Source organism: Ptiloglossa arizonensis, chromosome 4 (genome assembly GCF_051014685.1).
Source record: "Ptiloglossa arizonensis isolate GNS036 chromosome 4, iyPtiAriz1_principal, whole genome shotgun sequence".
NCBI classification, from domain to species: domain Eukaryota; kingdom Metazoa; phylum Arthropoda; class Insecta; order Hymenoptera; family Colletidae; genus Ptiloglossa; species Ptiloglossa arizonensis.
In genome coordinates, this window is record NC_135051.1 from 23,592,313 (window position 1) to 23,608,220 (window position 15,908).

General features: G+C 34.0%; 5 protein-coding genes and 1 long non-coding RNA gene across 11 annotated transcripts in view; 4 read left to right on the forward strand and 2 right to left on the reverse strand.

Moving 5' to 3' along the window:
- Window positions 1-4,873, forward strand: part of LOC143146430 (mediator of RNA polymerase II transcription subunit 20-like) — a 182,650-nt gene extending 177,777 nt beyond the window's left edge. Inside the window, exons 4-5 of the mRNA XM_076310739.1 lie at window positions 4,303-4,413; window positions 4,537-4,873. Of these exons, the coding sequence (XP_076166854.1) occupies window positions 4,303-4,413; window positions 4,537-4,629 (204 nt within the window). The 3' untranslated portion in view covers window positions 4,630-4,873. The remainder of the gene's footprint in view (window positions 1-4,302; window positions 4,414-4,536) is intronic.
- Window positions 2,364-3,909, forward strand: LOC143146431 (uncharacterized). 5 transcript variants are annotated; one of them, XM_076310744.1, is made up of 3 exons: window positions 2,764-2,875; window positions 3,009-3,062; window positions 3,314-3,909. In XM_076310744.1, exons 2-3 carry the CDS (start codon window positions 3,019-3,021, stop codon window positions 3,444-3,446), a joined length of 177 nt encoding a protein of 58 aa, XP_076166859.1. In that variant the 5' UTR covers window positions 2,764-2,875; window positions 3,009-3,018; the 3' UTR covers window positions 3,447-3,909. The 5 variants fall into 5 exon arrangements, with proteins under 5 accessions (XP_076166855.1, XP_076166856.1, XP_076166859.1 ...); XM_076310743.1 differs by having other exon boundaries at window positions 2,767-2,881; XM_076310742.1 differs by having other exon boundaries at window positions 2,801-2,933.
- Window positions 3,757-5,507, reverse strand: LOC143146432 (uncharacterized). Its single transcript, XR_012991935.1, has 4 exons — window positions 5,459-5,507; window positions 5,243-5,344; window positions 4,849-5,143; window positions 3,757-4,733 (listed from the first exon to the last, which is right to left on the reverse strand). It is a non-coding gene; the product is annotated as an uncharacterized LOC143146432 (long non-coding RNA).
- A 798-nt stretch (window positions 5,508-6,305) lies between these two features.
- Window positions 6,306-15,516, reverse strand: Tous (testes of unusual size). Of its 2 annotated transcripts, XM_076310732.1 has the most exons (5): window positions 14,862-15,516; window positions 12,095-12,218; window positions 10,519-12,022; window positions 10,275-10,448; window positions 6,306-10,206 (listed from the first exon to the last, which is right to left on the reverse strand). In XM_076310732.1, the coding sequence occupies exons 2-5, from the start codon at window positions 12,145-12,147 to the stop codon at window positions 8,443-8,445; spliced, it is 3,495 nt and encodes a 1,164-aa protein (XP_076166847.1). In that variant the 5' UTR covers window positions 12,148-12,218; window positions 14,862-15,516; the 3' UTR covers window positions 6,306-8,442. The 2 variants fall into 2 exon arrangements, with proteins under 2 accessions (XP_076166847.1, XP_076166846.1); XM_076310731.1 differs by lacking the exon at window positions 14,862-15,516 and having other exon boundaries at window positions 12,095-12,426.
- Window positions 6,740-8,332, forward strand: LOC143146429 (very-long-chain enoyl-CoA reductase-like). The gene is made up of 5 exons (XM_076310738.1): window positions 6,740-6,867; window positions 6,960-7,007; window positions 7,197-7,507; window positions 7,590-7,999; window positions 8,075-8,332. The coding sequence occupies exons 1-5, from the start codon at window positions 6,799-6,801 to the stop codon at window positions 8,200-8,202; spliced, it is 966 nt and encodes a 321-aa protein (XP_076166853.1). The 5' UTR covers window positions 6,740-6,798; the 3' UTR covers window positions 8,203-8,332.
- On the forward strand, window positions 12,765-15,607 carry Atac2 (Ada2a-containing complex component 2). The gene is made up of 6 exons (XM_076310733.1): window positions 12,765-13,406; window positions 13,563-13,711; window positions 13,783-14,010; window positions 14,088-14,441; window positions 14,516-15,037; window positions 15,182-15,607. Exons 1-6 carry the CDS (start codon window positions 13,003-13,005, stop codon window positions 15,535-15,537), a joined length of 2,013 nt encoding a protein of 670 aa, XP_076166848.1. The 5' UTR covers window positions 12,765-13,002; the 3' UTR covers window positions 15,538-15,607.
- The last annotated feature ends 301 nt before the right edge of the window (window positions 15,608-15,908 follow it).

Consider the following 15,908-nt stretch of genomic DNA (forward strand, 5'->3'; position numbering starts at 1 on the left):
AAGGTATTTTGGAAAATTGCTTAAATTCTCACACGGGGGGCACCTGCCCCCTGAACCCCCCCTTTTGTCCTACCTTTGATTTAAACATTCTTGTAAACCTTCTTTAATCTTTTCGTCGCGTTTGGAAGGTATTTTCAAAAATTGTCCAAAGTTCCAATCAGGGGGCCCCCCTGGGGTCCACGTAACCTGGCCCCCCTATTCTTTAGGGCATTTAGGGTCCGTCTTCGTGTATTTAATTTCTTCTGCCGAAGGAATGTTTACCTCTGGTGTGCAACACTGCAAATTTCGCTCCGTGAGGATATTGAGAAAAATAATTATTAGGTTGTTCAGAAAGTTATCTCATTTGTTTTTTTTTTTTTTATGAAAATGAAACACGATTTTTTTAGAGTGTATAAACATTTTATTAAACATATTCTCTATTTTGGAAATCACTTCCGAACAAGCCAATAGTGATAAATGTTGAATCGTTCGAAGGTTTCGTATGGTTACCTCGTTAAAAGTCAAACTGTCCCGGAACATGTTTCGATTCCGCTCGATTCGGTCCTGTATGCGTTTCATCCTTTCGCAGGCGAGGATTTCGTTCGCGCGCGCACCACAGATGCACCTGCGTGCACCCCCTAGCCCTCTGTAATCGCTTTAATACCATATGTACGGGGTGACTAACCCGACACTCGTACCCAAAACACTGGGAATTCGTACCGTACAGGGTGAGTCAATAATAATCGTCATCCGAGTGTCGTAATCGTATCTGAGATACCGTTCGTGATCTGTAATATTTTAACCGGTACGGAACAAAAGGGTTCAATGATCCGTAACGAAGTGACCTTGAAGTGACTTCGATAAGTCACGATAGACAGAAGGAGACCGCCCAACCATTAATATAGTGCTTCAGATTGTAATCATTCGACAAGTATAAATGCGAAAGAAATAATGAATGTTCCAAGGGTGAAGGTCACTGCCAGCTGTATCGAAGAACATAGGTTGACATTGAAACGACCTTGAACGGAGAAAAATTACACCGTAACATCGTTACTCGGAAATCCAAGGGAAAAAGTTACTCGGTTGTAAATGAAGAATTGCGACGATTGTATTGAAGAACAATGTTTTTCGGATGACCTTGAATGGGAAGGTCACCCGATAAGTATTCATGACCTTGAAATTCAAGGAAAAAATTGCCCGACTGTAATCGAAAAATTGAAACGATTTTCGTTGCGATTGTTCGTCGAGTTTTTCGCGGTTAAAAAATTATAAAAGTTTTTATAATTTTTAAAATTAAATTAAAATTAATTTAAAATTAAATTGAAATCAATTTAAAATTAAATTGAAATCAATTTAAAATTAAATTTAAATCAATTCAAAATTAAATTAAAATTGAATCGAAATTAATTTTAAATTAATTTAAAATTAAATAATTTTTCAAATTATTGAAATTATAAAAAATTCCGCGTCGAGCATGAAAAACACGCTGAAATAAATATCGAGTGATCAGCATGCTCCCTTCGCCGGTCGTTTCTCTTTTCCTCGCGATCGCCGATCGAGATCGGCCGGCTGTGTCGAAAAAGCCCGACGCTATCGCCCCGATCGAAATCGAGCAGCTTTCGCTTCCGTCGGTTGCACAACCGGAAGGAAAAGCCGGAGATTCGACCAAAAGTCTTCGAACATGGATAAACGCCGGCCCGATCTCGTGTTCTATCTCCCGACATGATTTAGTGGCCTTTTAAAATTACAGACACGCTTGCGATAACCCCAGAAAGACCATGAGCCGCGAACCACCTCGTTAAAGGTAAGAGGGGAAGTGGAGAAAAAGAGTGGGGGTTCCTAGTACCTAACCTTAATAATCTCTGGAAAACGACCTTCAGAAACAAATACTTCGCGAGTACTGTTTTCCTCTACAAAAGAAAAGGTACTTATCTGTATTTTTATCATCTAAAAATTTTGTGCGTTCGAATCTCGCGATAAAGAAAAGAATTATAATAACAAAGTAAAAAGAAATATTTTAATCATCCGCTGGCGTAAAAACTTTACTCGGATCGTAAGACGATCCTGCTGGGGTTCGCGCCACCTTCTCCCCCCCCCCCCCCCCTCTCCACTTTAGAAAACACCGGTTCGCTCGGTCCCGAAGCCACGAAATTACTCGTAACTACACTGCGTGTAGAGTACTTCGCGACATTTTTCTTTTCGTTTCGCGGCAAGAAACGGACGTGGACCGTAAGTTAGCGCGAGAGCTGGTGGTCCGACGCCGTGGTATTTCTCTGGTGAAATTAATGGTGGTACCGAGGGGTTTATCGTAACGTATTCGACGTCGTGGGAGGAGGGTACAAACAGCGCCGTTACCGATACGAATGGCCGGTGGATCGCTTAGAGCAGTGACACTTAACCGCCGCGACGTGGAGCCAGCTGCGCAGTCTCGCGAGTGTTTGGCGATCTCGCGATCCGTCCGATTTTCGTTCCTCGTGATTCGAAAAATTGTCGTCAAGCGAAAACTGTGCGTAGATGACCGCGTGGCCATCGAGTACCCGATTCTTGATCGTATCGTGAGCTCGCGTAGATTAAGAACCACTGGCTTTAGAGGTTACGTCGCCGAACACGTTCCTCGGCGCGAGCAGTTTCGAGGTTGTAGAACGGAAGTTGTACCATTGTCACGGCACTAGTGGCCGGCCGAGCAACATTTCGTGTTCAACACTCCTGGCACTGATATCTGTAGCAGTCCTTTCTTTCGTAGACAACTTCCACGTTATGGGGATCGGGGAGAAGAAATCTGTTTCGTTTCTAACCTCGATTGTCACTCGATCGAATCCGATGTTAAACTATGAACAACCAAGTGTTACCGTTGATTACTTTTTAGTCTTATCTGCTCTCTTTAATTGCACTCGAAGTACGTGTAAGTCTTTGAAAAAGCACCGGTAGATGGTGTTTTACCGAAACTATCTCCTGTATGTACTAATTAGCGAGTATTTATATATGTATAAAAAATCAAGTCTAATGTCTATTCTATAAAATGTTCTCAGAATATCTAAGATGAAGATTCTTAACTTGTCTAACGTGGTAGAAGGAAATCAAAAGTAATTATTAATTCTAATTTCTTAGTTTAAAATGAACAAACATCAAATCTATCGATGTATACCGACAATGATCAACTGTCATCGACAAGTTTTTCAATTCGTTTAAAATTATTATATTACCGAAAATACTACCTGAGCTTAATTTTCGGCCAGGTTAATTTCGTCGTGGACCTCCATTCCCGTCCCTTGACTTTACCATTTTCATCGACCTCATTCGTTCTTTAACTATCCAGGCTCTGTTCGAATTACAGATCCGTACTGTCCACCGATGTTTCTGTGGAACAAGTTTTCCTATCTCCCTCATTTCCAAGTCGCTGCACAGAAGTGGCAAGCACTTATCAGGGCAACTCATCAACACCGACTAATACCCAAGCTAATCGCTAATGAAGCTCTCGGGGGTATCAATGTGTTCTTCAAGGGCTAAAGAAAGCCTCCTTGCGCGTCGATCACGGAAAGATTAAGAACAGCGAAAATTAGCTGTCTCTGCGAACGTTTCGCTTCTCATTTTTAATAAATGTTAAAAATGTTAAAGGCATTGAAAGCGTCAGAATTGTAAAAAGTGTGAAAGCTATTAAAAATTTAAAAACTGTAAAAGTGTAAAAATATTAATTCCGCTTGTTAAAGCGTCAAACATATTTAAAATATTACAAGACTCACGAGTGTTGAAAAGTGTCGAACGACGATTAATGGCGTTCAACGTATCGAAAAGGTTATCGGTGTTTTAGAGGTTATAGGTGTTCGGTGTTCAGTGTCTTAGATATGTGAAATCAACTCGTGAAACGGATAAAAGAGTGAAAAGAAACGAACTCGAAGGTCATACACTGCCACGAAGAATCAAATTTTAATGGTGTGTAAATAATTGGGGTCTTCTATTATTTGACGTACACGGTTTATGACTGGCTCAACCCTTTCCGAAGCGAAGAATAAAATGCGCCGCTTGAGGGCACACATTGATACACGTATCCTCATTTTTCCTCTCCTTTCATTCTGACCGACCAATGGCCCGGCAAAAGTGCAAATTCTATACCCAGCGCTGTGTGAAGTTTTTGTTTCCATATCTTTCTTCAGGTATATCCATATACCGACCGGAAGCAAAAGGGAGGCGGTTTTAATGACGGAACATTTAACCGCTATCGATTTGCACCACGTCTTTCTACCACCGCTTAAATTACCATACTTCTACCTCTTGATATTGCAACAACGCAAATCGTTAAAATTATTGCTGTTTTCTACTGCGTAGGTGGAGTACAGACCTTGCGTCGTTCCGGGAAGTGCCTGGGAATTGATGCGTGAATTTCTTCAAGGGTTCCTGGGACCTACCGTCTCTAATCAAGCTCCACAATATTTGCAGGTAATAATTCGACGATCATTGAACAACTGTATATTCTTTCCTTCGAATGGAAAATTCAAAACGTTGAAAGATATACGAGCAATCATCTTCATATATATCGTGATGTATTTGTTATCTTTGTAGAACCGAATGAACGACATCTATCAACCCATGGACACTATACAACAATACTTGGAACACTTTGGACAGTACAGAAAAGCGACGGGTGTAATTTAAGAAAATTAATCGCAGCATTGCCATTGGTATACTAAACACCTGATACCTTTTTTCCAATAAAATTTATATCGAAAATATTTCCTTGAATCGATGTATTTCCTGGCCTGTAAATCGAATAATTTAAATTACAAAAAAAAATAGAAATGAAATTTAAAAAAATTGTTCTACGTAATCATTGGGTCCGAGTATTGTAAAATCGGCCCTGATCTGATCACATACTTATCACGTGCACTCGTCTCATTCGGACGAACTATAGGTACTTGTGCTCGCTACGTTACCAGGCGGTAGTAATGATTACTGCGACCTCTGTAAAATATAACAAGAACCTTTTTCTATAAACTTTATCGGTAATATTGTATTACCGGCCGATTTTGTCGATAAAACAAAAATGAATAGTTCAAACGGTAAATATAACTGATGCTGGTATTCGTGCATAGATGTTGCAATAATACTTTTTTATATCCCACAAATCGGTACGATCGTTTCGTGTCACTTCCAACGTTATCGATTCTGCCTGGAATCAAGTTTCAGCACTATCAAAGGTAGGAATTAAAACTAAACATGACAAGAATTAATTATTTTTGTAGCAATCAGAATCACAAATCAGACGTACCATCGGCCTTGAGAAATGGAATAATGTTCGCGTAAGCCATGGAGTTGACCCTTAACCTCATTTCCTATTATGATATGTAGTTTCACGTCGTTATGTCTCAAACTCCACACATGAAAATGAATAAAACTTATTATTACAATATTTTCTGAGACCTACAGTTTTAATATAATCGCAAATTATTTCCAAACATGAATTTTCTACATTTATTGCCTGTACCAACTTAGATAATTCGACCGAATTTATCGTTCGTAAACGTATAGTGCGCTGCAAACCACTGATTTTTTATGAGATCGTTAAGTCGGTATTTCAGTTAGTGAGATAAACTCCTACTGAATATTCGATCCTATGTACTTACTTTCTTGCTTTTTCCTTTTTTAGTTTTTGTTTTAGCAAAATAACGAAAATAATATATTCCGATCTTTATCATTTTTTTTTTCACTTTAATTACTGTTGTCACTAACAAAAAAATATGTAAAGAAAAATATTATAAATAATTCAACCATGATAATAATTATTTCTTTATTTCTATTTCTTATATTACTCTTTTATTTATGTACAACAACTTCATCTATGAAAAATAAATTAAGATCTATTAAATATAACTTAATTCTTCTTTACAATAATCTGTCACCTTTAAATCTTCTGCATTTTAAACACGCTGGCGTCACAATTATGAATATTTATAAACGAATGAAATGGCAGTTTTATAATTATACAAATGCTAATGACTCCCGTAAATATCAGTGTGTACCGAATTGTTGTTTCATTGATATTTTATCGATATTACCGATTTCAATGAGTAATACGATTAACATAATATTTCCATTGCAAAATTCAAATCTAGATTACAATGAAAGTTTATAAATAAACTTTTATTCCCATAAAAACTGCTTTATACAAATAAATTGCTTTAACGGTTTTTACCTCAACATCTTTTTGTACAGTTACTTTTGTATGTTTACTTACTTTACGTAACTTATACATTTCAAAAAACAAAATTTACCTAGTCGCAACTCACGAACGCGATAACATACAACTTATTCGTAAATCATACATAATATACATAACGATATATATAAGCATTATGTTATTAGAAACTTCAATATAGGTTGTGCAACTTGTGAACGTTACTTGTTAAACAAGATATATAAAAAAGTATGCAAATTAAGTCACAAATTGTCAATGCAAATAATTCGCAAGAAAATTTATATTGCACAAAAACGCATGAACATGTTATGGTGTGTATTTAAAAAGGAAGTTACATAAATATGCATAATCTCGACTAAATAAATTACTAGAAATATTTCGCGTAATCGAATGATCGTTAAAAAGAAGCTTTTATAAAGTCTAATGAGTGTCCAAAGTTCAAAACTATAATTCTGTACATTTCCTATAGCGATTTCATTAATACTCGTCTCGAGTGTTACTTTAGTTTGAAAATCGGAAGATTTTCATTGGCCAGTGAAAGAAATTTGTATGTGGTATGATGAAACGATCACAGCGCTGCGTTGTACCACATCGCAACCACTTGTGCAGTATTGTAACGTGTTTGAAGCATGAGCGTTGAAGGAACATTTCAAGTTAGGAAAGCACAAGGATCGGATCAATTATCAGACACAATGGAGGTATTTCTGGCACAAAATATATACAGTAAATTATAAGAAATAAGAACGTCTAAATAGTACTTCACAAAATGATGTACTTTTTCGTTTTTTAGATTCAAGTTTTGACCGCTAAATCATCGAAATTCGTAGCTAATATGTCCGTAAGTAACAAATGCATAATGTTAAAAGTCTATTATTTAATAATATTTGCGTATAAATTTTAGAAAGTCTTTTCAATGTTTAAATATATGTATATGTATATACATGTAATAAATAAATATATAAACTGACATCGAATAAAACATGAAAAAAATGAAATTGTAATATGTACTTTACATTGTAATTTTAAGGTAAAACCGACTACAACAATACAGGATATTAAAGAAGAATTGCATAGGACAATGAAAGCACCATACATTTTAAGGCAATGCTTAAAACTAGATCCTAAAGGAAAAATTTTATCTAATTCAGACACTTTGAAAAGTTTATCAGTTTCTGATGGTGGAAAGTTATATTTAAAAGACCTTGGACCTCAAATCAGTTGGAAAACTGTATTCTTAGTGGAATATGCTGGCCCATTATTCTTATATCTATGGATATATCAACGTCCATGGATGTTTTATGGCACTGTTGATACATCAAAGTTTGATAGCACTGTAAAGTAAGTTCATATAATACAAATACAACCTTAATCAAAAAATTTAAGTATTTAATGGCAAATTTGTAACTGAATATAATTTCAGTGTGGCAGCTCTTTGTTGGTCAGTACATTATGCAAAACGACTACTGGAAACATTGTTTGTGCATCGATTTAGCCATGCAACAATGCCAGTACGCAACCTTTTCAAAAATTGTTCATACTACTGGTTTTCTGCTATATATGTAGCATATTATGTAAATCATCCATTATATATAGCTCCAAGTGAATTTAAGTTTTATGTTGGTCTAACAGTGTTTACACTGTGTGAACTGGGCAATCTGAGCATTCATTTTGCTTTGAGAAACCTGAGGCAACCAGGAACTACTACAAGGAAAATACCTCTACCCACGACTAATCCTTTCACTTCATTATTTTATTTTGTGTCATGTCCAAATTATACTTATGAAATTGGTAGTTGGATAGGTTTTACCATTATGACTTCGTGTCTTCCAGGTATACATTTTTTTCTTTTATTTACCAAGAAAAAATCTAGGACATACAATTGTATTATAATTATTGTACTTTCAGCTGCTGTGTTTACTCTTGCTGGTGCATACCAAATGACTGTCTGGGCAATAGGGAAGCACAAGGCATATAAAAAGGAATTTTCTCAATATCCAAAAAGTCGAAAAGCTATTTTTCCATTTATTCTGTAAATATTTCATTGATAATATTTATATCAATTTAGAGACACGGTACTGGTCATTATTATTATCGTGCTTCTAGATTTTGTTTTGTTACCAATATTTTTATTCTTTGAATAAATAATCTACCACTGAAATTTTACAGTAGTCTTACATACTTATTTTACTTTTATTTGATCTTTGAAAATTATATCATTATAACTATAGTTTAATTAATCTATAGTAGCAGTTTTACTAAAATATGTGTAGTTTTTAAAAATTTATTTTACCTTCTGTCTCTTTATAAGTTAATTTATTTATTAATTTTACTATGTCAGCCTTCAATGCATTTATTATATTTTGACACTCTTGCAACTGAACTTTGTATTTATTCTGCAACTCTTCGTATCCATAACACGCAATCTCTAACTTTTTTTTTGCTTCAGATGGTTTTACATTTTTCACATTTAAGCCTATAAGACCTTCCATGTGTGCAATGTGTTTCCTTGCAGCTTCCAATCGTTCCCTTAAAACATTCGTCTCTGCAATCAATGTAATATTTTCTTCTGTTGTTTTATCTATGCCCTTTCCACTTGTAGATGTATCGCGAAAGACTTGTTTTCTAAGAGAGACTATTGTCCTCTCTAGATGATCCCTATGTTTTAAGAACTCGCATTGTGCATCTAAATCTGCTTTATGACTGCGTAAGAATTCATCACTTGAACTATATGTATGATATAATTTCGTTACAGCATTTTTTAATGCTTGTGGATCTTGCACAAGCCCTGATGCATTAAGCAGATCTACTTGAATCCTTTTCAAAAGCTTTTGACATCTCTTGTTCCTCTGCATTTCATATTGTAATTCGCGTCTCCCGGAACTCAACTTTTCTCTCAATTCATGCAGCTGTAATTCCAAGCTGACATTAGTCTTATGGAGGTTCAAAAGTTCTGTTTCCATGTCTCGAATTTTCTCCTTAAGTTCCCTAATTTCCTGGTCTCGTGGTTCTATATGATTCTTCAATTCTGTGATTTTATAATTTAACACGAATTTAAACTTCTCTAGTTCCTGATTTATACGTTTTAACTCGTATATCTGACGTTCCTTGTCTTGAACTGTAAGATCTCTTTCGCTTATCTCCTTCCTTAAGTCTTCTTTATCTTTCTCCAGTTCTTGTATAGATTTTTGAAAATAGCTGAATTCGCTCTGAACTCGATGTACTTGTCTCTTTAACTCTTCAATATCTTTTTGACTAGCCATGTATCTATTACGCATCATTCCAGCTTCTCCTTTCAGTCGTACGTTTAGTTCTTTTTCCTCGTGCAATAGCGTCTCGTAATTTGTTCTTATATCCAGTATTTCTTGATCGGCGTCGTCTTCTATTTGCATTGTCATTTGTTTATGCACTCGTAAATGATGCGCCATTTCATCTTGAGTTTCTTCCAATTGTAATTTTTTCGCGTGTAGAAGAGCCTCGTATTTGGCCGTCGATTTCTGTAATTCATCTATTCCGTGTTGCTTTAATTCTTCTAAACGTTTTTCGTAATCGTGTCGCATGGCGTTCATATTGTTTTCTAGAACTAAATACCTATCGTATTCCGTTATAAGCTTCGCATCGTAATTAATTTCCACTCGTTTCATTATTTCCTCGTGGCTCTCTTTCATTTGCACTATCTCGGCATTTATCGCACTGAGCTCGCTCTTATGATCTTCTTGCAGTCTACTTATCTTGTCTCTCAGTTCCTCAATGGCTTTGCAATATCCACGATGCAAATCCTGCACTTTGTCATTATGTTGAACTTCTATCTGTCGCATTTTGTACACGTGTTCAGTTTCCAATTCCCTCCTCCTTACATTCAAATCTTCAATCGTCTGTATCTTTTGTTCTAGATCTTTTTTACTAATTAACACCTCTTTTGTATATGTTAATTCTTTACCTATTGTTCGTTTTCCTTCGGGATAATACACTTTCCAAATACATAAACTACCATTAGTACCGGTAGACACTAAATAATGTTCATTATAAGAAAGAGCAATCTATAAAAAGAAAAACGAGTAATAAAACTTATCGCAATAGTATAATTATAACACATGTATGTTTCTACCTTTGTAATATCAACAGAATGAATGTTAAAATCTGCATAATGTACTGGCTCTTGAAGTGGACATTTCACTGATAAAATAGTACCTCCAGTACAAACAAGAAATAAAGTTTGATCCTCTTTACCTAATACCATACTATGCATGGTTACTCCATGCAAATTATATTCTCGTACTACCTAATTGGGACCTTTCATTAAGAAAATCACAGAGAAAAAAGCAAAAAATATTGATGGAATCGAGTATTACCACATTATCCTTTATTTCGCGTATAATACTATCATCAGCAATGCAATATGAAACCAATTCATTAGCAGATAGAACAGTATCGTATAAATTATGGTCTCTTAAAATTATTTCCGCAGAACGTCGACCGGTGCTCATATCCCATTGATATATAGCACCCTCAGTACCTAATGTTAGTAACTTTGTATCCGTTTGTGACCATAATAGGGCCTTCACTCGAGAAGTATGTCCTTTTAAAATAAAAAAGCTGACAAAACCGATAGTGGTGTATACTTGCACAATATTTCCATTAACAGCAGCGAATAAGTGACCACCATGACTAAATGCTACAGTTTTACAGCATCTTATAGGAAATTCTTCCATAGGTAATAGATTATCTACTAATATGCTCATAAAGCGTAATTTATCGCTGAAACCAATTAAGCAAAAAAGACCTGTAGGATGTAAAGATATTCCACAAATATCTTCAGCATATTGTTTAAGTAAAATTAAACTTCCTGACTCAAAGTCCCATAGCCTTACACTATAATCAAATTCTCCACAAGTCATGAATACTGATTTCCAAGTACACATTGAAAGATTGCTTATAGGTCCATAATGTAATGCTTCACCCATAATTTTTACTTCCTGTGGTTCTGGATCTGCATTTAAATCTGGTCCCCATAATTTTACATGAAACAATTGGAGCCATCCTGTTGTAATTACCAGATGATCCAAACTCACATTAATATTTATAGTATTGACTCGATATAAATCTTGATTATCCTCTTTTGATACTTGTGTTGGAATTATATAAATATTTCTCTTTATATATTTATGTCGACCGTCTTTTTCAAACAAAACAACCGTTTTAAAACCAAATGCATATACAAATCCTTTTGAAAATGCTTGTAAACAACGAATATGATTTTTCCATAGAGAATTTTGTCCATCATCTATTATTGAAGTACTAGTAGGTATAATATATTCTTCTCGAATTTTAAGATTCATGGACATTGTGTCGGTCATTTTGTAAATATTTTTTAAGTCACCATTCTCTAAATAAAGTATTTTACCATCTTTAGTTCCAAGCAATAATCTGTCTGAATTCAACCAGGTCATTGAACATGCAAGTATATTGTCTGCTTTAGAAAATCCATATGGACGCCAAATAATGTCAGAAAGAGTTAAAAATTTAAATGTGTGAGGACCTCCAACTGCAACTACTCCTATATCAGATGGATTACAAGCTAATAATTCAACAACAGCCAGTGAATTTTGAGAAGTGCCTACTTTCAAACTAGATTCCACTTTTCCCTTTTCCCAATTATAGAAAAGCATTGTTTGATCAGGTAATCCTGTAACTGCTGCCAAATATTTATTATCAAAACTAAAGCATATGCAAGTGAATTTAGTTACGTTAGGAGCATCATAAGGTATTCCAAGAAGTTTCTTCCTTTTTAATGTTTGAAGATCATAAATAGATATGGTTGGTTTTTCTCCAACTTCGCACGTTGCAAGGTACTTCCTTTATTAAAAAAAAAAATGTATTCTCTATATACAGTAATAAAAGAAAAATACAAATTATATTGTAACTTACTTATTAGGTGTAACGGAAATTATATTTATCTCACACTTATCGGATAAACGCATCAATCTTTGTTGACGTTGCGGAATATTATGAATTGCTATTACCTTTCCAACAGGGTATAAAATTTCCGCGTCTGTAACGTAATGTGCGTTTGAAATAATATTGGTGTTTAAACCATAAAATATTCGAGCTTGCAAAGAAGCAGTCATCTCGAAAATTCTTCTTTCTTATTTAATTAAATAATAAAAGATATGTTCGGTTTTCCATAAACGAAATACGTGTTATATGTACATATAATACTACGCGTTGTTTACATTTCCATAGTAACAAATTACTTGACATGTTTATAGAAATATTTAAAATACTGTTTTGTTATATAATTTTCATAAAATGTCTCCAAAATTTTATTAATTGAACGTCTAAGGTAAATAAATTTATCTAAAATATAGTTTTTCAAAAGTTCGATTGAAATATCGATAGAAATGCCAATAAAATACATTTACAATGATTATCGACATTAAAACTAATTTGATTTATAATTGGCAGAACAACAACAATTTTTGAATTCATGTCTACAATTTTCGATATCTCTTTCGATACTTATTCAAAATCTTCCCGCTATTGAATGTTCCTGCTACCATCGTGTTATACTCAGTGGATAAACACGAAGTAATGAAACGAAACATTTGAAATGTCTAACCACCAAATGCATAATTGCGTAGACAAAAAGTCTTTAATGTAATTTTTTCATATACGCAATTTTTTAGTAACTAATGACATTTTCTTAATAACAAAATTTAAATAATAACTTGTCTAGAACGAAGAATGTTTAATTTGAACTGCCTAACCTAAATTTTAAAAAGTACATTTAAATATTATAATAATAATAATTTTGTACTTTGTTACGTAAATAAACAATGACAGACACAGTTGATAGGGGAGAAGTTAAAGTAGAACCTTTAGATTGTTCTGAAACAGAAATTTGTAAAAACTGTGAACATCTCAGTGATCCATATAATAAACCAGCATTACGTTGTAATGGATGCTCAAGGAAGATTCATATAGAATGCTTGAGAAGAGGAAGCGTACCAGTATCTTTTGTTGGAGATGTATTTTTTGAATTGAATTGCCATCATTGCAATCCTTTTGGTGAAGAAACCGTAGCTCGTAACAGAATGCCTTGGCTTAATGTAATTGTACTGACTCTGTATAATTTACGTGAGAAATCAAGTGGTATCAGTAAAAGAGGATACTTTCATTGGAAATCTGATATCAGTACTTTTGTTGATCGTAATTGGGATTACTTATTTAAAAAAACTGTGTAAGTTATACATGTTAATAGAATAAGTTCATTGATACATATATACAGGGTGGGTGAAAGATCATAGTACAACCGCCCAGGGGATAATTCTACATTAAAAAATAAGGAAAAGTATGGTATTCAATTTTTTCATTCAAGGCTTGCTTTTGTTTTAAGTAAAAGGAAAAAGAACTGGATTGGTACAATCTCTGGAACTCTTTCCCATTATAGTGGAATTTTTTTTAAATCGGGAACAACAGAATTAGGAGAGTCTGGTTGGTGGAGATTGATAGATAATGATCCACCTGAAGTTCTGATTGCTAAAAGTAATAATAAAATATACAACTTTTTCAATCCTTAGATATAACATAATTATATTTATAACTTTTCTCTGTAGATGAAAGAATGATAATGGATCGTAAAAAGCAAGTTGGTAATCAAGTAAAATCAATGAATAGATTGCACCATAGTCCAACTCCATCAGAATCAAGCATTTCTGTTGGAGAAGATAGCATTTGTGGAAATGAATTGATAAAAAGTCAAGGATGTTCTGCATATTCACAAGCCTATGTACAACCTAATAAAACATTATTAGATTTTTTACTTGAGGAGGATGAATTAAGTAGTATGTACAATGCAAATGAAATGTATAGAGATTTATAAATTAAAAAGATGTTTTTTTTCAGTATTTTTTAATTTTAGATATGGAAATTGAAGATGATACAATTCTTAATGAGCAAAGTGACACACCGTCTTTATCTGATTTAATAAGGGATTGCCAATATCAAACTAATAATTTCCACTTTTCTCAGTTACTAGAGGATTTTACATCAGATTGGACATCTAATACAGATACTGCATGTGAAACTATTCCTAATATTAATACAGACCAGGTAAAGGAAGAAGAAGAAGAAGAAGATGAAGAAGAAGAGGAAGAAGACCAATATGAAGAAGAAAGTAGTGATAGTCTAAGTTCTGTTCAAGAACAACCACCTACTTCTTTATTTAAAGTGACAAAACGGCGTTCGTGGCCTTGGCAAAAAAACCATATTATCGGTATATATATTTTGTTTTCAAGTTTGTTGCACAATTCGTGTTTATACTACAATCTTTAAAATTTTGTTTTACAGAAGAAAAAGTTCCACGTATGACACATCAAGAGGAAACATATTTATTACAGCAAGTTAATAAATCTGCTCTAACTTCAGCTCCTCCAGAAATTAGGCGATTTTACCGAAAATTAACTGTACGAAAACTAAAACGAGAATACGGTTTACCCGTACTCGATATTGATAGTTTTGGATTTAAAACAGAAATACCTGATAAACCTTTAAAAGAGTCTGGCAGAGTGTTGGACAGGTTTTTTGGTGATGACATAGGTTCATTTGAACAAAGATTGCAAGGATATAATGAACCTACATCTGTACACAGTCCGTATACGAATAGACTTTTGAAGCCATTTATAAGAAGAGATACCTCATGCCGTCCTTTGTGGATACAAGTAATGGAAGAACTTCGCATCAAAGCCAATAAATTAAATTCCAACTGGAAGTTACCACCAACAGCACCAATTGATTATTCTTATGTTAGACCACAACACATTCCCGCGATTAACAGTCTCTGTAGTCAATTCTTTTGGCCTGGCATTGATTGTAAGTAAATGTAGCAATTGCGTAACGAATATATATAGCGTTATATTTGACAGTTATTTTTGTACTTTTATTAGTATGTGTAAATATACGTTGTATATTTAAATTTATATTCAACAAAAAAAAAATAATGATATATCGTTTCAGTAACCGAATGTTTACAATATCCCGACTTTAGCTGCGTCGTTCTGTACAAAAAATTAGTCGTAGGATTTGCGATTTTAGTTCCTGATGTTGGTTACAATGAAGCGTACATCTCATTTTTCTTAACTCGTCCCGAATGGCGTAGATGTGGTATAGGAACGTTTATGCTTTATCATCTAATTCAAACATGTATGGGCAAAGATGTCACATTACACGTTTCGGCCACCAATTCTGCATTAATTTTATACCAGAAGTTTGGTTTTAAAGTAGAAGAATTTGTTCAAGATTTCTATGACAAGTATATGCCTTCAAATTCACGGGAATGCAGACATGCATTGTTTTTGCGATTGAGCAGATGAATGCAAATCAACTCTTGAGTAATATGTTTGTTATATATATGTATGTAAAATATATGTTATATTAACTGAATTGGTTTGACTTTTATCACATCCCTACCATAATATGTTTCTATACATAAATGAATTAGATTAGAACTGTTAAGGGGGGTTGAAAAGGAGAGTAGATGTATTTAAGCGATTAATTTTGTTAAATAAAATGCAATTTCTCCTCTAGTAAAAAATAAGCATTGAGAAAAATATTACGTTGTACATAAATATTACATAACATTTAATTACTGGTAAACGCAATAAGGCAAAATTTTAGTTGGCAAAGTATTTCATGTCTTGTCATATTTAATTAGATTACAGTGTTCAGATGTCTTCAAATTTTA

Excerpts from the sequence above, each read along its gene's own strand:
- LOC143146431 (XM_076310740.1), top strand. The coding sequence starts at position 2,737 with ATGGGGATCGGGGAGAAGAAATCTGTTTCGTTTCTAACCTCGATTGTC. Across the intron at positions 2,882-3,313 it reads TAATTGCACTCGAAGTACGT|ATCCGTACTGTCCACCGATG; the intron begins GTAAGTCTTTGA and ends TTCGAATTACAG.
- Tous (XM_076310731.1), bottom strand. The coding sequence starts at position 12,294 with ATGACTGCTTCTTTGCAAGCTCGAATATTTTATGGTTTAAACACCAAT. Across the intron at positions 12,023-12,094 it reads ATTTCCGTTACACCTAATAA|GAAGTACCTTGCAACGTGCG; the intron begins GTAAGTTACAAT and ends TTTTTAATAAAG. Across the intron at positions 10,449-10,518 it reads GCGAAATAAAGGATAATGTG|GTAGTACGAGAATATAATTT; the intron begins GTAATACTCGAT and ends GGTCCCAATTAG.
- Atac2 (XM_076310733.1), top strand. The coding sequence starts at position 13,003 with ATGACAGACACAGTTGATAGGGGAGAAGTTAAAGTAGAACCTTTAGAT. Across the intron at positions 14,011-14,087 it reads TGAGGAGGATGAATTAAGTA|ATATGGAAATTGAAGATGAT; the intron begins GTATGTACAATG and ends TTTTAATTTTAG. Across the intron at positions 14,442-14,515 it reads GCAAAAAAACCATATTATCG|AAGAAAAAGTTCCACGTATG; the intron begins GTATATATATTT and ends TTTGTTTTACAG.
- LOC143146429 (XM_076310738.1), top strand. The coding sequence starts at position 6,799 with ATGAGCGTTGAAGGAACATTTCAAGTTAGGAAAGCACAAGGATCGGAT. Across the intron at positions 6,868-6,959 it reads AATTATCAGACACAATGGAG|ATTCAAGTTTTGACCGCTAA; the intron begins GTATTTCTGGCA and ends TTCGTTTTTTAG. Across the intron at positions 8,000-8,074 it reads TATGACTTCGTGTCTTCCAG|CTGCTGTGTTTACTCTTGCT; the intron begins GTATACATTTTT and ends TTGTACTTTCAG.